The 27171-nt window shown below is 39.8% G+C and overlaps 1 protein-coding gene across 9 annotated transcripts in view; it reads right to left on the bottom strand.

Annotated features, from left to right (window-relative positions):
* DYNC1I1 (dynein cytoplasmic 1 intermediate chain 1) overlaps positions 1-27171 on the bottom strand; it is a 242979-nt gene that overhangs the window by 158315 nt on the left and 57493 nt on the right. For 3 of the 9 annotated variants that reach the window (XM_065666334.1, XM_065666338.1, XM_065666333.1), the window contains 4 exons: positions 17823-17940; positions 15879-15929; positions 15164-15278; positions 12618-12708 (listed from right to left, as the gene is read on the bottom strand). In XM_065666334.1, coding sequence (XP_065522406.1) covers positions 12618-12708; positions 15164-15278; positions 15879-15929; positions 17823-17930 — 365 coding nt within the window. In that variant the 5' untranslated portion in view covers positions 17931-17940. The remainder of the gene's footprint in view (positions 1-12617; positions 12709-15163; positions 15279-15878; positions 15930-17822; positions 17941-27171) is intronic. The other 6 variants (XM_065666339.1, XM_065666342.1, XM_065666341.1 and 3 more) reach the window with 4 other exon arrangements.

The raw sequence follows: 27171 nt of genomic DNA on the forward strand, positions 1-27171 counted from the left end.
TTTTCTCCTCCCACTCTCCCTTCCCAGGTCAAAGCATGCAGGCCTGGAAATCCACACTTTTGGAAAAGGCTACTCACAGCAGTAAGAGCCAACCCTGCTTTCCCTTGCAGGGTAGAAATGTCTTTGCAACATTGCAAATCACACCTTCAAGCAGAACTGGAGAAAAGCAAACACAACATTCTGGCATCTCCTGTCACCAGGTGCTGTTGTGGTTTTCAGACCAGCAGAAAATGACACTGACAGTATACTGAGTCTTGAGGTACTTCTGAGCTGAGATATCCGGGTGTGTTCCAGATGAAACACCATCAGACCTGATTGGTCCCAAACCCAGAATCTTCTGTTGCAGCAGTGTCCTAAAATGACCCTTTGCATGGGAAATATGCCACTTCTATGCCTTTCTAACCCTAAATTACAGTGAAGGAGTGTGTCATGACTCTACAGATTAAGCTACGTTGAGGTTTTCAGAGATCGAAGGCCAATCCCATTAAGCAAAGCATAGACTGTTATTAACAGAAACAGAGAGACCAGAAATGAAGGAGTGTCTCACCCAGGGCATATGGACTCACCCACAGCATATGAAGTCTCAAAGCACCTTGCTTACCAGAGTAATGCTTCTAAAATTGTGTCAATGTGACTAGTCTCATTTTCCCCATCTGTGATAGTAGGGGGTCCTGACTTTGCAGTGGGTGTTTATACTGTCTTCAGACACTTAAATCAATTATCCAACAGTGAAACAGGTCACCACGGGCCCCCTGCATACAAACAGACAGATAGCAGATTGTTTCATGCAGCAGTTCTGAGCACCCAACATAAACTCCAGCTGCGAGGAGGTTGTCCACAAAGAATTTTGGTGGGGGACAGCCTAAGTAATTTGGGTGGGTAACTTGGGAGGGTGAGTAAAGACTCTTCTTGCTGGTGCCCAGTAACAGGACAAGAGACAATGGACACAAACTGAGAAAAGGAAATTCCACTTAAACATATGAAGAAACATCTTTACTGTAAGGGTAATCAAACACTGGAACAGGTTGACCAGGGAGTTCATGGAGTCTCCATCCTTTCAGAGACTCAAAACCCAACTGGAAACAGCCTGGGCAACCTGCTCTAAGTGACCCTGCACAGGGGAGATTGATGAGATGATCTCCAGTGGTGTCCTCCCACCTCAGCCACTCCTGCTTGTGTGAGTGTGTGCTCCCTGTCATCTCCCTGCTAGCACCTGACGAAGAGCCAAGGGCCTATCTGCACTGACAGGAGAGGGACTTGAGAACCTGCCAGCTTCAGCCTGCTTCTTGTTTTCTTTTCTTGTAACTTCAACTGAAACTAGCAAAATATGTGAATTAGGAAAAAAAGAACTAACCAAAAAGCCCAATATTACAAAGAATAACAGGATTCTTGGTTTTAAGTTCAACGCAAGGAGGAGCCCCATGCTTAAAATGCAGGCTTGGATTACAATTTCCAAAGATGGAGAACTACTTACATTAAGAACTGTGACCCTTCACATTTTAAAATCGTCAGTAGAATACAATGCTTAAGATGTGTTTGAATGCCTTTTTCAATATATCAAATATTGTCACCGAATATTGCCATTGAACTGCAATCCAGTATTATTTTAATCCATCATGTATCTAGTCAGTCTTTTTTTATATATTTTTAATGTCTAAATATTGCCACAATTAATTTAAGGCTGCATCATTTTTAAATGACAAAATTTTAAAGAGTTCTAGGAATTTTGTTGTGTCAGTTTCTCCAAAGCTCCCACTTTGCTCTTGATTAATGAAAATATCTGAACTAAGAACCTGTTAGTAAGAAATTACTGCACGTTAAAATAGATGTGTGTATAGATAAGATGCTTGGTTTTATTCCTTTCCTTCTAGACTTTTACAATCTTAATTTTCTCCACTATAATTTTCACTTTCCAATATTTGTTGTAGTATTGAAGTGTGTCTCCAAACCAAAATTCATCAAGAAAAGAAGATTCAAATCTACTACTCAGAGATGGATAAGTACCACTTGCCTCAATTGATGCTTTGCATTTAAGCCACTATTCTGCTGCCATCTGTGCTCTGCTCTGCAGATCTGTTCCACTTTGAAAGGATTGGCAAAAAGAAAATACCCTCCTTGTGCTACTTGTTTTCTGAAGCACATTATAAGCAAGACAGCTATCAGGAGCTAGGGAGGATTTGTGCCTCTCACCAAGACACTCACTTATGCTTTAGAGCAGTATGCTCTGACGCTCCTGTATCCATACCTGGTCTGCTAACCATAAAATAAAATACCATGATGCATTCAGTGAACATGGAGTTTGGTACCACTTTGGAGCACAGCCAGATACTTGGGTTTTGCATTTACACTTCCAAGCAGGCTGACACCTCTGACTTTCAGTCTTCACCAATAAAAAGAGCAACTATGACCTCCTTGAGAGCAGAGCACTATCTTTCAGCTGCCTGGCAACCATAACAGCCTTTCTCAGAAGGGCATGAGTTTAAAATTCCCCCCTTTTTTAAGGTATATTTATAAAAAGTCATGGACAAATAATATTTAAAATACATGTATATTTCAAAATTAAAATCAAGGCTACGCTGCTGAATGTATTTAATGGTTTTCAAAATCCACCTGACTTTTAAATCAGAATGAACAATTCTGGAATACCTTTAATTGTAAAGACATAGCACAGGACCAATACCTTGTTGATTTCCACTTCACAGAATCCCACTAATTAAATCAGCAGTGCAATTTATCCCATTTGCTAAACTTACTTGGTATATTTAAAGTCTGTCTTTTGATTCAGGTCTACGTTACAGAATATAGTCTCACAACAATGTAATGAGCCTTGTCATTCTCTCAATGTATATACTATAGCTACAGAAATCTTAGTCTGCAAATTAATGCTGATTTACCAGGAGGGTCACTGTGAGCAGCAGGCTGGATCTGCTAGGGATGAAGGTCAAATAGTTAGAAGCTTCTCCTCAGCCCGTGAACTGACACAGATTTACTGTAAGTGCTGGATAGCATGAACTGCCATTATGAAAGTGCAGTAATAAAAAACACGTTCAAGAGGGGGAAAGGCACAAGTTTTTTGTTTTTGTAGCAAACCCTGAATATTCTTTTTTAAAACAGTATTTTTATCTTATTTTTTATACAAAGAGTAAGTATGTACAACAGAATAGAACTCAGATGAACATAAATGCAACGCAAGAACTTGGCAGGAAAAGTTTTGACATATTAACAGCTCCTGCAGATGCTTTAAAGGAACCACAGTACTCATGTTAGGACACTTTATCCAGAGTTGATGGACACACATACAAAGTAAGGCTTTGGTTAAAATTGCATAAAAGACAGTCACATTTATTAGCCAAATCTAGAAAAGGCAATCCATACCCTTTCAGAGGAGTCAAAGAGCTAACACGAAGGCTGGAACCTACAATTTTTAGGTCTTGTATTATTCAGCTGAAGAAGAAGGTGACAGATTTCAGCAAATTTTCATTTTTCCTTCAGTGCTAAAATCCAGTAACTACTAGCTGGATAAAGAGTTTTGTTTATAGAATTCATTTGGTGCTAGAAACAGCAGAATCATTCCAGAGGGGATGAGATTTTTGCCAGAAATAGGTTGAAACAAGAGATCACTGTATGAGAGTTATCAACATTTCTTCACATCAACAGTAAAAATGTCAAAAGTTTTCATGACCCAAATACCTGACTTTCAACAGACCAGATCAGAAATTTTATTCTGATTTTGAATTATTAAAGTAAATAAGTGAAAATAAAATTTCAGGATCAAAATCAGTTTTAAATGGAAAAACAAAATGTTCTGCTTATGAAGAAAAAAAAATACAGCTTTGGAGAAAATTCCTAAAAAAAAAGAGTTACTGAAATAGCTACTCAGAGCCTCCTTTTATTTTTCCAGATTAAACATAAAATTGTGAATAGGGATATCTTAAAGGGCTTTTTAATAGGCTAGTGAAGAAAAAAAAAAATCTACATGCACAAACTGTACCAGTTCAACTATGCTAAACAGTTTAACATAGGAGGTGATCACACATAATTTAATTAAATCAAGATGAAATTCTATGCAAGAGGGCTATTTAAGCTGAGCTGACTTTAGCAAGTGAGTTGTTTTGTTTTAAGAGGATTAGTGTTTCAGTCCTTAAAATCATCTGATTGTCTGACTAAATACATTCATGATATGTCTGGAAATAACTACAGAGAAGTAACTACAGCTGGTTTGATAACCTAAATAACCTAAATGGTTAAGTGGGGCTTTATACATTAGTATTATTTCCTTGTGGATGCAGCTGAGGCTCAGGTTTCCAAGGCACTTTACGAAGCACCCTGGGAATGGCAATCTTTCCTTCTCCTTTAATTTATAGCATGGAGATGCTTGCTAATGAGAAAAATAATCAAAGATCTGGAGCAATGACCTCTATCCATCCTTCAGGAATGAAAGCATGAAAATCCTTAACGATGCCACAGGTTCACATGCTAAAAGGATTGCAGATGATTCTAATTAATACAGACCATTCTGACTTTGTAACTGGCATGCACTGAAAAACACTCCCTACTTTCTAGGTCAGACATACAGACACTTGAAAGCAACTGCCAAATATCAGTCCCTAAGGTGTGTCTGCTTATGTTTAGAGGCTAAGAAAAAATTGGCAGGGAAAGCCTTCAGATATCTAGGGCTAAATATAAATTGAATATAAAGGAGAAGGGTTGTGGTTCTTCTTGTGCAGGGACAAAAGGAGGGAAAAGACTGCAATAAATCTGCCTTCCTCCATCCTTGTATACTAACTTATGCAGGGCAAGCAATGATGTGCACAAGCAGGCACCCATCCTGAGCAGCCCATGCTCATGGGAGGAGGACCGGCCCACCCTGTCACTGTTCTGTAAATGGGCTGGGGGTAGAAAGCATGAGAAATTTGCAGTATCGCTTTAAAAGGTAGGATAAAGAAAGCTGAGATAGCCAGGGTCTCCCCAGGCAGGGGGAGTCAGCTGGCAGCGCCACTCCTTAGTGGCAGCAGATGCCAGCATGATTCAGGTCAAGAAGGCTTACGGCACGATTTGGCCTCTAACACTGTTGGAAACTGTAAGATAAAACATGTGTGCCAAGAGATCCTGACAATGGTGTCATGCTAAATTATACTGGAAAAAAATTAACAGCTGAGGTGTGTATTTCTGCCTTACCATGTAATGGCAACATCCCATATCAAGGTCAAAGCCACTAAAGAAGAGCAGCAACACCAGCATCCCATGGGTTATGCCATTTGCCTCAAGCCACCAGCCTATTTCTCTTAACTCTCCACTGTGAGAGACTCATGTCTGCACTATACAGTGGTCCCTAGGGTTACAATCCTTTTTTCTGAGTAAAACACCATTCAAGTGAAGGTCACCATAATGTAGATATTTTCCCTCAGTCTTTTCTGTTGCTCTCTCTGAGTTGTTAAGACTGTTCTGTGCTTCCCTTTGGCTCAGCACATTTATGAAACACACATGCTGTTAAAACAGCCATTTAAAGGCCATTTTGTACATAAAAGCTGATCTTAAAAAAAAAAAGACACCATAAAAAAACCCTGCTACTGTTTTGGCTGCTACTCCTGAGGCAACTCAACACAAGCCCACTTGTACTGGTCACAATTGAAGAAGGATCCGTACCATTTGTGAACATGGTAACACAATGAAATGCTGGTAATGCAAAGCCGAGCAGCAATGACAAAACAGCATCATTGCACAGAACCTGTGAAATGCATTTACTTAATGATAAAGTAGCTAAGTCCTAGGCAATAACGTTACATTTAGCAGATCTTACAGAAACATGGTTTTGTTAATGGCTATGAGAGATGTTTTCTAGAGTTAAAGAGAAGATAGGAAATAATGCTGCATGGACTGCAAAAGATCATCTACTATAATAATTCAACCTTCCTGTATAAATGAAATAGAGACCAGGATCCACCTTCTTCTTTTGACTTCATTTGTCTAATTAAACAACAAAGCAAATATTTAAAAGGAAGAATGGCATTCTGATACTCTTTCTTCAGCTTGTCACTGTGTTACACTGCTGTACTAGGTAAGTAACTGTTTAAAACAGTGAAAATAAAAGCTGAGTTGCCAAGTTTGATTTTGCAGGCAAAAAGCCTAAAAAGCACAGAACTTAAAGACTTTGGTGACATTTAGACATGCTCATGACAGATCAGAAAACAAAATCTTTGTGATTTAAAATATTATGTGGTAACAATGCAACTACAGATGCCTTTTTTCTTTAAAAAAAACCCAATGAACTTGACTGATAGTGAGCAAGATTAAATATGAAGCTGTAAAAGGGTGAATATAATGGCATGCTCTGACCCACTCAGTGCCCAGGTGCTCCATAACTATCTATTTCCTTTCATCTGAGAAGCAAGAAATGTTTGTATTTGAGTCAGACATGAAGCAATGCAGGATTAACACGTCTCATGTGTGTGTTTAGATACTGCATTATAAAGCGGAACACCCAATAACAATACAAAATGAGTAAACAATAAGCTTCAGACAAAAAAAACCCTGGAATTACATCTGTTTCTCCCTGTACTGGACCAATACAAACTGAGGGTGGACATCAACGTGAAAGAAAACACATCCTAGTGTATTTCTTTTTACACCCAAATGCCTCAAAATGGGCATGGTAAATGGAAGCAACTCATATCACATCTGATGAAAACATACATGAATGCAGACTAATATTATCAGCAAACTTCAAAATAGAATGCAAGAGAAGACATGCTCTTAACTATCAGTAAGGACACCCAACCTAATGTGACAGCTGCTACTGTGTTCTCTGGAGCACAGCAGGGAACACTCAGAGGTCATACTAACTGCAAGATGAACTGACATACTGGACAAAACGTTATGCCAACAGCCAAAGTCAAAGGTGATACTGCTCCTCAGAGAAAAGTTCTCCAGCACTACAGGCAGCTGTTCTGCTTCCCATGTACTGTATTTTATCTAGAGATAAAAACTATAGTGATGATGAGGCAATCATGATTACAGAGTGGTCTAACTTCTATGACATACTACTGCTACAAAACCGGCATATTACTGCTACAAAACCTCTTTGAGAAATTATTTCCCTTTTTCTTTTATCTGCCTTTTCTTTTATCTGCTACTTGATGCTATGCTCAAACTCATTCTCACTGGAACTTTCATTAAATATTTACAGCTTCATCTAAGTAAGGGCTGACCCTGCTTTACGGCAAGTAACTTCTTACACTGAAGGAAGCTAACCAATTTCAGCGCAATTTCAGACACATATCTGTGTTTGAAACTGTGGTATCATTAATTAATCCAAGTAAGAACAATAATTATGGAATGAGTAGCTGTAGCCAAATGCACCAAAACCAGCGGACTGCAAAAGAAATGGTACAAAATAATCCACCTTGCCTTATTTCAGAGCAGAGAAAGCACCACCCTGAAATAACTATCCTCTGATAGAAGGTAGCAAAAGACGAAGAATGCTTCCTATCAATCATCTTTGTCTTTATGAGAGCCCACAAAATAATCAGGTATCTAAACATATGTGCAGCAAAATATGCAAGTTAGAAAGTGAAAGGGCACAGATGAAGCTGTTGCAGAAAGAAAGGCAACCATTAACCTTTAGGCATCCAAGACAGCTGAGCCTGGTGCAGTTTACTGAGCAGATGGAAACCTTATACTCAGCTAATGGGATTCTCATGTTTCAAAATGCAGAGAAGTGCTGCATGCATGGGACTTCACTGCATGCACACACACACAACCCAGCTCAACAATAAATGGGATGCTACCATGCAAACCTGCCACCGTAGGGTAAAAAAGCTAACTGGGAATGTGTAAGACTAGTGAAGGATATAGGGAGAAAAGTGGCCACACAGATAAATCACATCTTGGTCCACAAACGGAACTCCTCAAAGTGTGCAATATGCCAGGGTGAACACATGGACACCCCTGGGTAATACAAGAATACATACCAGCACAGGCTAGTAGCAGCACACGAAAACTACCCAGCCACAGCAGTCCATCCTTCCAGCACATATGTATTCCTGCTATTTTATGCTTAGCTGGCATGCAAAGCGTAGACCAACCCTAGGGCTCTCGCCCTACCTGTATCAGGGTATTGGGGCTTTTGTAGAGAGCTGCTCAGCCCACAAGACGTGGTATTGCACTGCTTGGCTCTGAAGCACTGTACAAGCTTTGCCCTTGTGTACTCTCTCCGAGGACACAAATATATAGTTCATGGCTGTGAGTGATGAGAACATGAAATTTATTGAGTCGTAAAACATACGTCTCCATGGGCACTGTTTCTTGGCAGCTGTACTATAATAGTACATCCTCTCCCGCATACTAAGGTAGCAAAAATTCAGAGTATCTGCTAGGGAGGGCTGAGATCCATACAGTTGTCATGAAGAAGCTGCATATTAATAGCTCCAAAGAGGCAAGTTTCTTTTTCACACCGTGCCACAGCACAGGAGCTCTCAGCAAACATCTTTATCTCAGCCCCTTTCTCTACAACATTTACTCATATTGTTAGCTGGAATCTGCATTTCAGTTGTGCATATCTGTATCAGGTGACATTCAGCAACAGGACACTGGGCATTAGCAAAATGCATGCAAAATACTAAACCAAACAAACTACTGATCCTCAAGGAGCCTAGCACACTCTATGCCAAAAAGAATCTTCATGGGATCTGCAACATTGTCTTGTGGAAAACGAGTCATGTCTGAATACATGGTAACAGAAAACACTGTGAATCAATAACCCACATTCAGAGATAGGTATCAGTTCAGGCTGTGAGGTAGTCTTCCTGTCCTACCTGTGTAGCACAAGCTATCAGAAAAGCGAAGTGGAATGTGTGAAGAATGTGGAGACAGGCAAATTGCTCCATGTGCAACAGCAGGGCTCTAATGCATTCAGAGCAGCCTGCTGATAGCTAAGAGCAGCACATACCAATCTTATTCCTTAAGCACACAGTTACGGTACAATCTGCCAGTATCAAAGCATGAGGCACCTCTGCCTCCCCAGAACTGATCCTCAAAACCACAAAAAAAAAAAAAAAAAAAAAGTTGTCTCCCCTGTCTGGCTGAAAGCACTCAAAGAAAGCTGTCAGCAGTTTCTAGCACAGTTACTCACCCAACATCTGCCCATTCTTACAGTTGCTGTTACGGCTCAGAGGGAAGCTTGAACGCTCCTGAAACCCAGCGTTATCCCTAGTGAAAAGGCTATGACAAATAGCAATGTGCTACTAAAGATCAAGCAACTAAAAAAACCCTTATAGAAGCCTGGGCTGCAAGGACAGAAATGGTTCCATAATTTAGTGCCATTACACAGCCAGCCCCATACCTTCTCCTAATAAGCTTAATGGCATCAGGGAAAGGACAATGTTGCCCTAGCTATTGTGCTGGAGATAATGGACAATAGTCCTGCAGCACAGCAGCACTACTAGTCCATAGATCATATGGCAGAAGGGACCATTGTGACCGTGCAGCTTTTCTTCCTGTGCAACAAAAGAGCTGTATGACTTTTCTGAATGAATTGTTGTTTGACCTGTCATCTGCCTGTTGGACAGGCACATTATCCTGAATGAGCAATGTCCAGTGACAGAAGATCCAATAAACTCTTCAGGTAAATTGCTTTAGTGTTTTATTTGCCTCACCATTAAAATTTCTGGGTCTATATTTGTCCAGCTTCAATGATGAACACTTTGCTGCTCATACACATTGCCTGCTGGAGACCTTCTGCTCACCTATTACACTTGGTGAGCAAGTTGCCAGTTAGTTTTCATCTTGCAAAGTAAGATTGAGTGAAGTCTGTAGTTCCAGGATGATTGCTCCTTAACACTGTCCAATCTCTCTAATTTATCAGTTGTCCTTCCTGAAAAGTGGATGTCAGAAACCTGGATTTCTGGATAAACTACACTCACTCTTCCATAAGGAACCACAGGTGCTTGCCAATAAAAACATGCCTCAGATAGATATACTTCATGATATTGCAGCAAACAGATTAAGTCTGACAACTACCAGAAGTGCCAACAACTCACAGAATCATGAACCCAACCTAGTTCTGCACCCAAAACTGCTGCCTCAAATGGGAACATACAAAGATCTCTTGCTTTCTTCGAAGCTTTCAACAGGGCCTCTCTCCCACAGTGATCCAAAATCTATGACTTCACAGGTCTCTTTTTTTCTTTTAATATCCTTATCTTCCTCTGGAGAACACATTAGCAATGAATAATCAGACTGCATGCAGAATTTCTGCCAGGCTTGGTGAGCTCGTTATTTCTGCAGCAGCGTTAGCAGCAATAACAGACAAGCTGTGATCTCTGAGACGGGGGCATTAGCAGCTTTGGAACTAATCTGCTCTCCCCTAATGCCTGTGCTCAGTCTACTGTTGTACAGCAAATTTGCAGCAGAATGAGGAAAATGGGAAGATCTTTCAGGCACGATGGCATGACAAGGGATCTGTCAAAAGTGCCCTCTATAATAGAGACTGAAATGGAAGGATACATTAAAATGAAGCAGAATAACCTTGCTTTTAGAGATAAACAGGCATTAACACATGCTGTACTCAAAAGAAGTCAGAAGTACCATCTAGGCATCTCTCAGAAAACAGCTGAGGTGGTTTCATCCTGTTTACCCACTGTGATGACAGGTCTACCAACATCCTTCTCACCAAGTTGGTCTACCAACAGCCTTCTCACCAAGTTTGACTGCTCTATCACACACAGGCTTGAGTGCACTCATTCACACAAACACGCACTGAGAGCATCTTCCTGCACCCTGTGGCACACTAACCCAACTAATTGCCACCCAATATTATCCACACCTTAAAGAGATTCACCGATGCCTGCACCAGATGTTGTTGAATTACGACAAACCAATCACTCCAGGCAAACATCTGCAAGAGGTCTTCGTGACATACAGCTCACCCTTTCAACACCTGAGAGGATGGCAAGCAAACTGGTGGACTACAAACAAGGTCTTGGGATTCCCACTGAATTCCTAGTATGGCCACAACTAGCCAGAAAATGGACCTGAATCAAAAGCTCACAATGCAGTACATCGTGAGCTTTGAAGAGGATCAACTCATTCTCCTCCACAGGGACACATGGTTATGTGCTTTCATTGCTTGTTATTGACAGAGTCAAAGTGTGAGTGTATGTCCCAGCAAAATGAATCTTTTGAAAGGCATTTCGCTACCTTAACCGTAAAGAAGTTACACCATTAATTCAGAAGAAAACCAGGAATTTAGAAGTCTTCAGCCAGTGTTGTCATAGCTTCATGTAGGGCTGTGGGAAATAACTTTATGGTGAGCAGCAAGCTATACTTCACTTAAAACCAATTTTTGTTTGCTCAAAGTACTTTGATTTGCTGAAATCTACTGCATTTATTTATGAATGTAGCATTACATTATACTATTTTCTGTGTTTTGAACGGCTATATCAGACAGGCTGGGGCTTTTGTACTTAGCAACCTGTTTCTTCCAGAGGGCAGACCTGGGAGAAGGGCTGAGGAGATTTCAGCAGCAGCTGCGCAACCTGCGCATCACAACTGATGCTGTCTGCATCTGGCTGAAGGGGAACACAACTTACTTTCAAATTACAGAAATGTGATTTTTCTAAACAGAAGGCTGGTGTGGTACAAAATCTGGTGACCCGAAGCTCTGTCACATTACTGCTCGTGTCTGTAGAGGTACGGTGCCTACTCCTGAGCACTGTTAACTGCGGACAACAATCACTGTGTTTTCAAGCCATTAGCAGAGTCCTGGCTCGCAGATTTGGGCGCACTGGCAGCTCAGCTTGGTGTTGAATTAGTTTGATATGTAAAGATCTCATAGGAACAATATGTTACCTTTCTCAAAACATACACTAAAGTTTGTTGCACCTCTTCTTACTTGAACATATGCTCCTTTACCAGCAGCATCATCCTTTCTTTTCTACTCCAGAGAAGAAATTATTTTGGCCACTTCATTTCCTATTTCAGCCATACAAACAAAGGTAAGGAGGTTGCTCTTGTGCCCATGCCTTAAACACTCCCCACAACCCCTTTCCAACAAGAAGAGAGCTGCTTCCCTCCCATTCTCCATTAAACTTTCTCATATCCACAATTTCCAAGGCAGAATTGCCAGTGTGTCCCAGGCTGTTTCAGCCTGTTTCTGTACAAGCTCTTCCCTGACACTGTCAGTGGCACACATTGTGATAAGCAACCACACAAGAACCCAAGGCATATGTGGGAGCACTTCAAGGGCAGTAGTTATGCGAACAAAGGTAACTCACATGGGTAACAGGTTCTACCACTGGACACTTCCCCTTGCTCTTAGTGTATTTCCACACAGTATGACAGCTTTCTCTAGGGCATTTTAGAAGCATAGATTCAATTTTTGCTTCCAATATGAGGTTTGGGGCTCTTGGCTTAAGATCTAATTGCTGCATGCATTTATTTACCTCACATATGATAGCAGTTTTACTGAATGGTAACATACAGTGGAAAATAAAGAGACAAAAGTTTCAGATACAGCACATTCTCATTTACAGAAGCAAAGGTAAAAATGGGGAAGTAAGAGCAAAATGAAAAAAAACAACAACCCACATTTATTCAACACTAGTGACTCTGTGTCTTACCTTCCAATGGGTCCCAGATCTCCTGAGTCCTGGCTGCCTGCGTCACTGGGTGTGCTCACTGATTTCGAAGAGGGAGACATAGGGGTTGGGACTAAATAATGAAAATAACAGGTATCCCATGTTAACACATGCAGCGACTGCACTGATGAAGAGCAGTGTCAGACAAATCAAAACCAATGGACCAAAATGATAGTGGATGAATGAGTGGGAGAGTTTGAAATGGTGAAAGCAAATAAGGAAGGAAAGAAAAAGAAAAGGAAGAGAGTCAAGTGAATTTTAAGTCTTTTGGAAGTGTTAAAATTGACATGAATTTAGACAGGACTGAAAGCCCAAAGGGAATCTACAGCTAATCAATGGAGGAGTTCCCTGTGGAAATAAAATAGCAATTGTTTTCTTGGGTATAGTTTAAAGTTGGCTTGCAAAAGATTTTAAAGGTATGAAGAAATACCAGGGGCTTGTCAAAAAACTAAGTGAACTCTTCTGGTAAAGCCAGATAGGCAATAGAACAAGCATACTTCCCAAATTTTGAATATACTCAAAAGCCAGTGCCCATTAGAGATGGTCTAAGGCTGCAGTGTGGAAATGACATTAAAAAAAAAAAAAAAAAAAAACTAAATAAGGAAATTCAGCTAAGTTAAAATCATTTCCCCAAAATAGTGAGAACACACATTAGTTTGCTTAGTGATTGCGTTTTCTTAAGTAATTTAGCTCTTATAAAGGTTCCATTTTGGGTGGGACATGATTTCAACACTCAGGGAAGTTTCCCTTTAGATACTATTTGCCCAAGCTCTAGAAATTATTTTCTCTTTGGCTTGCCAGGGCTTTTGAAGCATATTTCATGCAAAGGCAGTTTTATTTCCTGAAACAGGAAAGGAAGTTCATAGCTCAAGGTCAGCCCATGTTAAAGCTCTTCAGCAAGGAAACAATAAATAAAAAAGTAAAAATACCCTGATTTCTTTTAAAATGATTTCTCAAAAATGCAAAGGTGGCTCCAGTCAGTACTTAATCAAGTATTCTTCAAAGCAGCCACATTGAATAAAACACAAAAAAGGGGGTTTAATGCAAGAGTGAAGTTTTCCATTTGGTTTAAATCATGTGCATTTCCCTTTATAGATTTAACGGAGTAAAACTTTAAACTATTTTGTTATGCTCTATAATGTATAATGACAGACCTGCCAAGAGATGTGGATTTTCCATGTGGTCAAACATTTCATGCAGATTCTCACTGGAGACTGTCACAGAAACGACTGCAGCATGAAAAGTTAATTCATCTTTGTGACAGCCCTTTGGCAGGTCACAGGTATGTCGTGGCTGTTTTTGTATTCCATATTCACAGTGGGATCTAGGTATCACATGCATGTGTGAAGGCAGAATTAAAGCCTCCTTTGTATATTAATTGTGAGTGTATATACAAGGAATTTATAGAAGACAAAATACTATTGTTTAACTAAAATGATCAATCTCACAGGTGAATTTTCAGGTGGTTTTGACAGTATCAGCCACAAAATAATTAACTAAGATAAGAATTGATAATTTGCAACACAAATATATGTGTTTAGTTAATAATATGATAAGTAAATACATCTTCATTTTTAGATAAAAATGAGCTTTAAATGATAGAACATTAAAAAGGTATCTGATTTTATAATATCACAATAAAATTTACAAAATGTATTTCATGACATAAAAATAATCTAATCATTACTGTTAGAAAATTCTTCTGAGAAGTGGTATTTAAAAGCTCAGTCACTATATCATAACTTACAAAAATAGTAACTTTTCTCAATAAATGTTTAACATTGACTCATGCAAGCTATTAACTGAAATTCCAATTCAGAATGTCACAATCTACTTGTATATGCACCCAAGCATCTCTACAAGGTGCTTCCCTAAATCAAGGCTTCAGTATTTTGTCAAATTTGGAGTCCTTCCTAAATATTACAGGCAAGAATGTCTAGGGGTAAAATCCTAGATTCACCTCCAGTGAATTTAATGACAAGGCCTGATACCTCCAGAGAAGCCAATGTTTCAGCTAATACAGTGAGAGTGATTCTGGATTCAAGGGAGAAGAAGCCACAGGAAGGAAGGCAGGAAGGCGTGAAGGCAGGAAGGAAATTTCTCACTTTTCAATGGGAATTCCTGCATGACTACGTTCTTCCTTCCTTAACAAATCCTTAATCTGAATTTTTGGAACAAAATTTGGGACTAATGAACTGCAGCATTGATAATAATATTTCATGGGTCATCAGATAAATGTGATAGAAGACAATAAAGTCCATCAGAAAAGAAATCACTGCTGGTATGCAAACTTGATCTGCATTATGTTCACAAAATTTTCTTGAAGAAAAGAAACAGATGTTTCAGGCAATGACAAGTACTCGAAAATGCCATGAGCTGGTATATGTGTATGATATGGCAGGCATTCAAACAGAAGAGTTCACTTCACTACTACAGCCAAAAATCAAAAAAGCCAAGCATGCTTTAAGAGAAAGAATGCATTCATTGTGGCAGAGCTGAATGCTTTACAGTGTGCTTCTCTTAAATACCTAGAGGTGGTTCTGGGGATATACCAATGCTCTGTAACAAAGCTTCAGTTTCTCTTCTTTTGCGGTCTAGGTCAGAATCTTCCTGAGCTGGCTCCTTCTTTTGCTGTAGATCAGCCTGAGTTAAAACAAAGCAAAGCAAAACAAAACAAAACAATACAAAAAAGTTTTATCCACGTATAATCAGCTCTACCAATTATGTGTGGAAAATACATGCACCATTGCTTAGGTGCCCTTTGAAATTCGTTTAGACAGGTTTAGATAATTTATAATTTAGATAATTTATGCTGTATATATCTAACAAAATTTTTCCCTGAATGCATGGAAAAACTGATCTTTGCAAGGATATTTGCAAGGATTTTTACTGCAAACCAATGGAAATCTTCTGCCTCTCACTCATCAGATGCAACTTATCCAGCTAATGTAAAAGCTGACCATAAAATAAGATATATAATTACCCTGAATAAAAATGGCCCCTTCCTACTTCCTCCAGGATCAAGAAATAAAATTTCACTGGGCTTCGGTGATGTACCTTAAGGGCCCACATTTGCTCCCAAGCACTTGTTAACTATAAAAATACTTTCTCATAAACTTCAGCATCTAACAGAAACAAAGGAAAGGACTAACGTGTCTGAAATAGGATTTTGGCAGCTCTGGGCACCAACAGCCAAAATTAATGGTTCACAAGACCCCTCCCTCTTTACTTCAGTATCTGTACCTCCTTGGAGCTTCCACACATTAGACTCCTCCCGCTCTGGTCTACTGGGACCTAGAAACAGGAGGAGCAACATCTGCATTAGCCAGAATCCCTTATATTTGACTCATCCTTCCCCAATCTAGTAGGGTCAAGGAAAACACCAATACTCCTGCCTAGTGGTTAGAACATATCTTTTAAAAAAGCAGTCTTGTGGCCCTTCTCCCAAGCAGATGAGGGAACTGAACCCATATCTCACTTTGTTAGTCTAGTGTGGTAATCAGTAATGCAAGTAAAACAAAATGCAAGTGGTCATGTCTATCATTCTGTCATGTCTCAAACGCAGCAATCCCAGCATAGTTCTTACAGAGAATGTTGGAGGCATCTGCCTTTGTACTGTGGAACCTATGTTGCATAGCATCAGCTTCTAAATCAGCTGATCCTACCCAACCTCCACACAGAAAGGTTTTCTGTTCTGCTGAAACCAGAGTGTGGGGCACAGAAGACTCTCACAGCGCATCAGACTAGAGCTGATGTTGGTGCAGGCACAACAGAAAACCTTGAATTTCAGAAGCATCCCTATGTAGTCCAGTTTGAACATGGCCAGGATACAGAAGAACACTGCTTTTACAAAGTTCAGGCTTATCACTGTGCTCAGCTCTTCCCATGAGCTAGCCTGAAGTATCTCAGTACACAGGGTGGTAGGTAACTCTTCTGCACCAGCATACATGGCTAAGCACTTAAGTGAATGTTAGACTTCACTCCTGGAGGCCATTAGACGTCTCACTGCACCCCATTTACAATGCCACAGTTAGGCACTGCAGCATAACCTGCAGAGCTGCGTGTCCCAAGCTGGATCTGGCTATCTGGGCCAGTGCAAAGTTCCAGCCACCACAAGATCTCCATGAGGCATAAAATCAGAGGCAGGGAACAAAGGAAAGGACTTAATAGCTTCCTTGGTCCATTAGCTTGTCTCCTTTCCCTCTAATTCATTAACAGGCTAGTAATGAAGACTGAAAATGTTAATGTTTAAAGCTCTGCTTACAGAGGACTCCCCCAGTGCCTCCAAGAGACTCAGGGTGGGGTGGGCTGGTAATTGCACAAAAATGGCTCAAATGAACAAAGATTAAAAAGACAGCTACAACTGGAACACTGATTTCTTGGATCACATCACATTTTCACAGTAATTCCATGAAATTCATGTACAATATTAAAGTGTCAGTTTAAAAGGAAACCAGTTATTAGTAAAGGATAACAGGTGCTTTAAACTATAGTGAGTGTTGACATTTGAAGGAAAGGAAACATAATCACTTAATGCTTCTCTGACTTTGCATGAAAATGAATATCCACTCCCTGTCAATTCTCACCTCTATTCCACTAAGTGACTGAATAAAAAGAAGTACAAATCCCTTAATGAAAAACCTAATGCATATTGTCAAGGACAAATAAACTAATATGTCAATCAAACTTTAACAGAACTGAAAGATGCACCCATGCCAGAAGATGAGGATGCAATTGCAATTATGTTTTACTTTGGTGGAGAACAATAATTGTAAATCTGTTACCTTAGCTAGTAATCAAACTAGTCTTCAAAAATACACACTTAGATTGTAATGGCTTGAAAAAAACGTGAGCCCTCTTTCTATCTTTCCTTACTCTCCACTCCCTTTCCATTGAAGAAGAGGTCAGGAAAAAGCATTGTGGCAAATCGCTTTTTCTTTCTACACACACATATGTATCATGTTGTCTGAACTGTTGTCATCTGACAGTCCATTGGTTTTAAAAGCAATTCCCACACCCTAACTTTCTTGACTGAAAATAAGCATTTTGATTTTAAGGTTACACTGGGTTTGAGTATCTCATTCCAAATGACAGATAGCTTGGGGTATACAATACTGAGATGTCACAAACCTCAGCAAGCCCCTTCTGCAAGTGTGAGCTATCTAAAAGACACTTCTGCATATTTACCTCTTTCTTCTTCCTTTCCTCCTCCTTCCGTTTCTTTTCTTCTCTTATTTGAGCCAAGCGCTGCTTTTTGCGCTCAAGTTCCGCTTTTAAATCACTTTTGTCTGACATTTTGACTCTGCTAGAAAGAAAATTACGTAAACCAAGGTGAAAACAGAAATAAATGTTTTCCTTATTTACTGAAAAAAACAAATAATTATATCAAAACCAGCATTTCTAAAACTGCTACAAACATATTTCTGTAGAAATACTGGCCTTTGGACTATACTTACATTGTAGAAAGCAGAATATTTGTTCCACAATTTTTATTTCAAGGAGTTAGACCAGAATATCACCAAACGGGGAATATTTTCAAATGACCTTTATTAGAAAACTACCTATGTGAAGTAAACCCATTTTCGTCTGCTGCTCAGAATAATGCTTTAATGCTTTTACACACTGAAGCTAAAGTCTTTTGATTTTCATCAGTGTCAGCAGCTCTACCAGACTGCAGGGCCCAGATCCACAAAAGGATTTCAATTTGAAGTACAAGAATCAGATCTGCCCCAAACAGCCCCATACATCTTAGACAAGTAATAATATTGCTTGCAAAATTGGAAACATGATAGCTTTTGCTTCTGCAGGTGCTTTGAATGGCTGCCATGCCAGGATCCCTCCAGTTCCACTGGTACAGCCCCACAGAGACCACCAGCTCAGTCCCAATATCCTTCACATATTCATCCCTCTGGGGAGCACCCTCACCAAGCTAGGGTGCCCAGGAATCTCCTCCACCCTTTCCAGGGAAAGCTGGGCCATTCCCGCATAAAGCTGCAAACTAGGTACAAAACCAGAGAACCCAGCAAACCTGAGCTTCTCTTTAACGAAGCAGCACACTGCTTTGCCAACAGTCTCATGCTCAGATCATCTTTCCAAGAGGCAGGAGAAATGCCCAATATTCCTGATTTGACTCCAACCACACAAACTTGGCAAAAGCATTTCTTCGGAGCTTCTGAGCTGGCTGCCCCTCTATTTAATCTTAAACACAATTCTCTGTAGCATAGTGATGTGAAGCCATGTACACTCTGTTTTAAATCTCTGTCAACCTCGTTACTGTTATGTCAGCCTTGAAAATGACAAGTAAAGAGATAAAAAGTCACATAATACAGAAATGCAGCCAGATCTCTAAAGAACATAGGATACCAAACTTTTTCTACAGTTTAAAACCCCACTCATGTACAAATCTGTAATTTAAGTCACAGATATTTAATTTCTTTTCTAACTTCGTAAACATTACAGGCTGTCATCTAACTCTATCAATACTGATTAGCACTTTATTTCAAAGACAGTCCTGACTAACAGAGACATTCATGAAAAGAGTTAACTGCCTTTCCTATTAATTCACACATCACTGACCACATGAACCCCCAAATCAATCAGATCAATGGCAGTGCCATGTATACACAATGGGAGTCTATTGTTGGCTTGATGCATGGGAAATTTAAATGGCAACTCTCTGCTAATATGTTGAGAACTCCACCCACATTACTGTCTGGGTGGGTGGATGACCAGAGAGTGAATTTATATGCTAAAAATTATACTGTGCTTTCACCCATCATGAATACCTCTGCAGTCATCAGCTTTCTCCCCAAAATGATAAAAGCACAGTGCTTTGTTGTCCTTGCAAACATTTTCATTCAATGGAAGAAAAGAATAATATTTGAAATCAGAAAAGGAAACCACTCAATGAAAACGTCAGAAGTAAGAGCAGCGTGAGCGATGCCAAAGGGGCCAGAGCACCTGTATTTGTGTGTGGGCCACACCACAGATGCTAACACTTCCCAGTCAAACTCCTAGCTGAAGCCCTCACGCAGGAATTAAACCAGTCCAGCTCACATTGTCATAGGTCCTGCACTTCAACAGAGCTGCCCCTCCCGGCCATGTGCCCTGCAGTCCTTCCAAGGCCCAGGGACTCCTGGTTCAATGCACAACAACTCACAGTAAATGGTATATCTAGGAAGGACATGAAACTCCTAGGAAACTGGACCACTGGGTGCACTGGCTGTACGAGGAGGAATACAATTTCTTTGTTTCTCTCTTCCTCTGGTTCTATTCATGATTGCATTGTTTTCAATTGAGAAAGAGAAACCAAAACTGCCAGGAAAAAGTGCATTTGATACCAAGAAAACTAAGCAGTAGCACCTTAACATTAATCTGTGTGATCTGTTGATGTCAGTGAGCTATTTTCACATCAGAAATGCCTGGAGAAGAAAACAAGCTTTTTAATGGCAGATAGATTTTGCTTACCAATCTGCTCAGGATTTGCGGGTCTCTCTCAGATATGGCAGAAATCCCTTTTGGGGGATCCCTATGGCAGAAGTAATTTTCCTAATCTGTTGCACACATTTGAATTCTGATTATGAAGTTCCCCCTCACAGCCCTTTGGACTAGGTAGGGATTTTGCATCCTTTTAGTTCTGCAGTTTGTCAGCAGAGAGAGAGCTCCTGTTTCTATGCAAAAAAATACGCAAATATGTTTTAAGGCTTATGATAGAAACCCTGAGGGTTTGGCATCCTTTTCAAGCTGTTTGTCAGATATCCATGAACGGCTTTCTAAAAATTCGTTCCCTTGATGTCAGGGAAGCTAACTAGCTTGCCCCCTGATTTGAGCATCAGCAGTTTTGTGCCTGGCCCCTTCTTTACAATACTCCAGTCAGGGTGATCAAATCCTATTATAACTTTGCCCTATTTTTAACAAAACAGATGTTACATACAACAAAGATGATGTATTAAATTTCCTTCAAAGAATGTTGCCAGAGATGAGTTATAGGAAGAAATTAGTCTCAAGTTACTTTCATCCTGCATATATTACAGTCATGCCCTAGCACCCCCCCCCCCCCCAAACAGCTTACCAACCTTCAAACTGACTAGTTACAATTTTAGCATAAATTGAACACTGAGGGTATGTAACCACCTTTCTCAGGTGTCGGCAAGTCAGGAGTGAGCAAGGAAGCAAGCATATTTGGCATTCTACTTGGCATTAACCATGGTGCTAACACTATTCATTACTAGGAATAAATTTCTAGTAATTGCCATTCTGAGTGCCAGAAGGCATGTCCCACCAAGAGAGATAAAGGCAAACAGTAAAAAAGGTTTACTTTTAGCATTCTCTGTGGTGCAGAATGACAGCCCAAGGCTTATGTACAACCTAATCTTCTCCAGCATGTGAGAAAGCATTGATCAGAGGGAAAGAGTAAGAAGCACATTTTGTAGTGAAGCAATTAAATCTTGTATGTGGGAGAAGGAACACATTGGAACAAACACACTGAACATTGCATTCAATGTAGAAACAGTTCTTATATCAGGGCAGCAGTGTAGGGCTCCCCTCAGCAAGAGAGGTTCATAATCTTAGATCAAATCTTATTTTGTTTGGCCCAGTTTACTGTCAAGTGACACAGTTTTAAGTCCTCCCACTGCAGGAGAGCTTTACCACCCACATGCAGATGTAGCAGGGTACGTGGATGTGAACCACCTTACACAGAGCACTCATCCGCAATCCTAATACTCTGAGGGAATTCTCCTTTCTAGAGACAGAAGCCTGCTCCTTTTGACTTCTAATGAAACAGACTGTCATATGTCAAGATGTCAGTTTTCCCTGTATTCATTAAACGTGCCTCAGAGTCCCCTCTTGGGCTTGGAAATACAGCCAATTCCACTCCCACATCAGACGGTCACCAAATCCACCAGCTGTGTGCAAAGGCAGAGCTGAGGCTTCTGAGGACTGCATTATGGGACCTCACCATCTACAGGGCTTATCTCACTAAATCTGGATGCTCACGTTGTAGATGCAGAGTTATCCTTACCATCAATGCAGGTAAAATCAAAAGAGTCCAGGTATTGTAGGACTTGACTTCACTTTTCCAAAAGCAGTTAATAATAAGCATGCCCCAAAGCCATCAGTTCCTCTCCAATGATGATAAAGGGTCCCAGGTGATCAGTTAAGCTCTAAAAATTTCCATTGTAAATGTCTCAGACTGGGTAAGAAGAATCCTGACCTTAACGTGCTCCTAGCAGCTCCTTTTAGCTTGTCAGTATATAAAAAAAAATCTTTGAAAGACCATTTACATTAATCTTAATAATAGTATTTGCACAACCTTCTCTGCTGTACAGAACATACGCAGAACTGCGCCACTAAACTTATCACACAGGTACTAACATCTTACCACCATTTCGTTAGTAGCAGCTGTAAGCACATGAGCATGGAAGATCCAAACAACAGCATTTTACCCTCAACTGGACTAAAAGCCATGCAAGTACTTTTACAAGTACAAGCCAGTAGATTTATTACAGTTTTATAATAAGCTACAAGGTCTTTAATAATGATCAGTGTCACAATATTTGAGCAGATATTTACACTATTTATGTGAGCGCACAACAGCAAAAACAGTCATAGGCATCTAAAAACTACAATTGCAGAATTGATTGATAAATTGATACTTGCCATAGTAATAAAACCACAGAGACAGAGGAACAAGGACTGGCAACACATGTGTGTAGCTTGGACTAAATGTAAGAAAAAATAAGCATGAAGTGCCCAATGTACGATGAATAAAATAAAATCAAGGAAAATTATGACATTGCACACTCTTTATAAGCAGAAAAAGAAAATAAGATGTAACAACTCCCTCCTCTTAAAGCCTGTTCATTATATCTCCTAGAATAGCATCTTGTCTGTATGCTATCACCAAGCTCATCTAAAAGAAACCTGAATTTCCAACTCTGGTAGGAGATATAAAAGCCTACATATTTTACTGCTTTTTGGTGTATGGGGGATTTTTACATGCTGTCCATTCAGTAGGCTGCACTAGAGTAGAACTATATTCACCAGTTCATGACAATGTCTTTCTTGCTTTGCGACTTAGGATGTTGCCCTTTTCATAATTATTATCATTAAGGGGTTCATTAAGTAATGTTACATATGGCATTAGTCATCCTATACAACTAATTAAAATTAATTCATTCATTAATATACTTTTCTAAAATAAATAGGCAGCATCCAGTACTTGTAGATGCTGTACATGTATTATTCATATGCCTCCATAAACAGCCAGATAGTCTTGAGTCCAAAACTGCAAAATGTCTTTAGTTGAAATGCAAAGGAAGTTGCACAATAAAATACATTACTCAATGATTTTTGGCTTTAAAGAATGGGTTTATAGAGTGGGAGTACTATTACTATTGAAACAGGCTGGGTGGATAATGGTTAGAGAGCAGCCCTGAGAAGAAGGACTTGGGGTGGTGGCTGCTGAGAACCTCAACATGAGCCACATTCAGTGTGCGTTCACAGCCCAGAAACCAACCGTACCCTGGACTGCATCAAAAGAAACGTGACCAGCAGGTCGAGGGAGGTGATCCTGCCCCTCTGCTCTCATGAGACCTCACTTGCAGTGCTGCATTCAGCTCTGTGGCCCCCAACACAAGAGGGACGGGGACCTCCTTGAGTGAGTCCAGAGGAAGGCCAGGAAGATGATCAGAGGGCTTGAGCAGTTTTAAACTGAAAAAAGGTAGATTTAGATTAGATATTAAGAAGAAATTCTTTACTATGGGGGTGGTGGGACACTGCAACAGGTTGTCCCAGAGAAGCTGTGGCTGCCCCACCCCTGGCAGTGTTCAAGGCCAGGTTGGGTGGGGCTTTGAGCAACCTGGTCTAGTGAAAGGTGTACTCCGTCCATGGCAGTGGTTTGGAACTGGAGGAGCTTTAAGGTCCCTTCCAATCCAAACCATCCTATGATTCTGTGAAACTATTACATATGGAGTTTTCTACTGGAAAAAGAAAAAAGGATTAATTTCTACTATAGACCATATTTTTCTCTATTTTGTACAAACTAACACATTTCCTACAGTTAGGAATATTATACATTTTCATAACAGAAAAAAATTCCCATGGGCTCTACCTATAACTTTTACAAGTCTAAAGTGTGCATGCAAAGTATGAAATTGAACAAAGCAGTTGAATATCTTTGGTCTGTAAGAAACCACAGGGGAGCTGTTGCCCTAGCATAAATGCATTCTAATACATGGCATTCATTTGAAAATAATGATTGAAACACACTTCAAATGGGCAAGAGGGGCTGGAATCATCTTCTTGACAGCAATTTCTAAGTAAACATATGAGTACCTCTTTTCATCATGCATCAGAATTTGTACTTGACTTCAGTCAAATAACATAAATACTTTTGCTAAATAAGCATATAAATATTTACAAGATCACAACAATGGGCAAATATTTGCAGCTGCAAAAACTTTGCATTTTCAGTATTTTAGAGGAATCTCCTGTGTTATGAACTCAGGGAAACACTGAGTAAAATTGGAAAGACTAAGTATTTTTTTCTACATAACCTTGAAGGAAACCAGTCAGGCTTTTTACACTGCATCTGTGTATTTATCTATAAATAAAAATGGTTGTTAAGTGTTAGATTCCCAGGAATGTACCATTTTTATCCTTCAGCTTCTGAACATTTCTAGCAGACGGGCAAAGGTCTTTTAATTTGTTCTGTAAAGGTTTACAAATCACAGCATCCAGAGTTCTGGATTCAGAGTTTTGGTTCTGTGCTTCCTTCTGGTTGCTATGCAACAGGTCAACGCATCTCTAGCCTATTTATTTTGAGGCTGACAGGGTGTAAGATACGTACCTACAACTGCTCAATTATATATCCCTTACAATCTGCTACCATTTAATCTTTTCACTCTTGTTCTTGCATAATGGCCCTTCAACAAAATTAACTGAGTTACAGCAGAATTACAGGATGCCTACAAATAGCATATGAGCAAAGCTCTACTACTGCCCATTCTTCCAGCACCATGCATAGTGTCAATGAAGCACCACCTTCTTATCATCCCATTCTCTCATGTCCCCTTAAGCCTCTTAAATTTACCATGATCTTTTCAATTCCAACAAGCATAGTTCCATGGAACAGCCATCAGGGTTGAAGAGAACAAGCTCCTGGCAACAACTTGCTGGAGATAGATAAGTAAGGACTAAATGACATTCCAACTAGGATTAGAATGAATTTAAGTACTATGTCCTAACAGGTCACTCTAGCAAACCTGTTGCACATCTCTGCCTAAATATGTTCCTTTTATATTGAGTTCTACAGAACGGGCTGCAGGTATCACCTTGAAGAAAACTAAATTTTGAATAGGTCTGTTTGTCTGTCTTGGATTTTCCCCTCAATAAGCGTTACTGAGTACAGTTATAACTGCACAATGACCTCACGTGGTGCTGGGAGATGATTCTCAGTGATGCATACAATAATGATTTGTAGCTGCTCAGGATCTGATTCCACAATTGTGCCCCTGTTGCAAAGAGTGGATGACTTTAACAAAACAACCAACTGCATGCCTGACCACATTCTGATCTTGTGGAATACAGGATTTCTAGGTCTTCTCAGTCAGTCCCCCCTCTATCAGCTTCTGATTTTGTTATCTTTTACTGTTCAGCTGCAGTCACAATTCTGAAGCATTGTGACTCTACATTGCCCATGCATTAACTGGCCTTACTTCTTGTGCTGTGCTATCTTCTGTGAATTTCCCAGCTTGCTTCTGAGTGGAGCTGCAGGATAGTTTTGAAAAGTTTTCTGACATTCAAAGAGAACCAAATGCAAGCTATAAACTGTTAAGATTTTAGAGATGGATACTGTGAGAGAGATGACAGAATCTAACCCTCAATCTGCAGGTCACTTACCTACAAAAAAAGAGCCCTGCTTCTTTTCTGTAAGTCTTATATAATGCTTAGACTTCAATGATATCTGCTGCTGCCACTGATATCACCACTTTTTCAAAACCTATATAAAATAGCTGGTTCATCAGAAGAGTACCAAAGTGCCTCCCAGGAGTATAGTTAATGACTTACTGAGACCTAATGTAGAATTCTACTTCAAGATGTTTGTTAGTCTCTCCTGAAGTGGCACAAAGACTCATTCTCTGCATCCTGCAAACATTTCAGACATTAAAACATGTACTTCTACTCCCTGTGGGGGTAAAACTGACCCCTCTGACTTTTCTACCCTCCTCTTGAGATAACTCCAGTGGTATATGGCCAGAAAACTGATACTTCAAGCCATTTACCCAAACATGAAAAATGCATGCTCTAGTGTCTGCTTCGTAACCCAGTTATGACAACTGCCAGACAGACATCAAAGAGAAAGCTATGCTGCCGACATACAGGTTTTGCTGGAAGACTTACACAGACATCACTTCCTTCTTAAAACAAAAATATACTTTGCTTTGTGGCTGATGTTTGTAAGGATGTAATTAGGCTAAAAATAGGACATATTGATTTTATCTCTGAAGTCAATACACCTAAAGATTTAGAAACCAGGTAGAAGCCCTGGCTGTAGGAAACCTGCAGGGCATCTCATGTGAGTTCTCATAATTCTTAAGGAACGAAAGGGGAAAAAATAGCACTACCATTCCCTTTGTACTTCTCAGGGCTTCTTCAGCTGTACTAACAAAGCACAAAGAATGATCAGAGCTAGCCTTAGCCAGTCATCCCTTTTGATTTACATAAGTGGAAAAAGATATGCCAAGATAAAAAAGCAAGATGATAAATGTAATGTCTAACAGCATAATTTAATGGACATATAAAAAACTGCAAAGAATTTGAATATGAGAGAGGACTGAGAAACAAGAAGTCTATGTCTTCCACTTATATTCTCCGTGGTTAAAGTATTCCACTAAAATGGTATAAACATGTTTTTAGTGGGATTTTTGTGTTTTGTTTTGGGGCTTTGGATTTTTTTGTTTGTCTTGAGAGGACTGAAAGCCACCTCCCTAGAGTTACTGTTGGCTAATGGGTGAGAAAAACTAGGGGAATGGAGATCGCATTCTTAACCATTGAAGCTATTTTCTATTAATTTTTTCTGCAAAGATTCATTGGACCAGAAGAAGCAGATGCAAGAGAGAGAACATCAGTCCCTAACTGAGGCCCCTGGGTTCTAGCCTTTATTTCAGAGTTAGTTTATATTACATGCAATGACTGTTCAGTTTAAAATATAGTGCTGTATTTAGTATCTGGAGCCAAAGAGTCCATTCTCTTGATGAGTGCTTGAAGCAGGGTACGGAAGAGTCTTTTCTCTTTTTCCCACATGCTTTGTGGCATCCAAAGAATCTTTAATACCTTAGACTTACACAGTGCAGCTTCAGTGGGAAAGACTGGGACAGCATCTACTGCAGAAGACATGTAGCTTGCTGAATAATGCATAAATGAAGGCAAATATCTCTTTAAGCAATGGAAAAAAATTACCTGAGACCCCTTTATCTTAGGTGAGTCCTATTAAAACCAGAGTGCACTAAAAGAGGGAGCACGTGCTACCAGT

Source organism: Lathamus discolor, chromosome 2 (genome assembly GCF_037157495.1).
Source record: "Lathamus discolor isolate bLatDis1 chromosome 2, bLatDis1.hap1, whole genome shotgun sequence".
Classification (NCBI taxonomy): domain Eukaryota; kingdom Metazoa; phylum Chordata; class Aves; order Psittaciformes; family Psittacidae; genus Lathamus; species Lathamus discolor.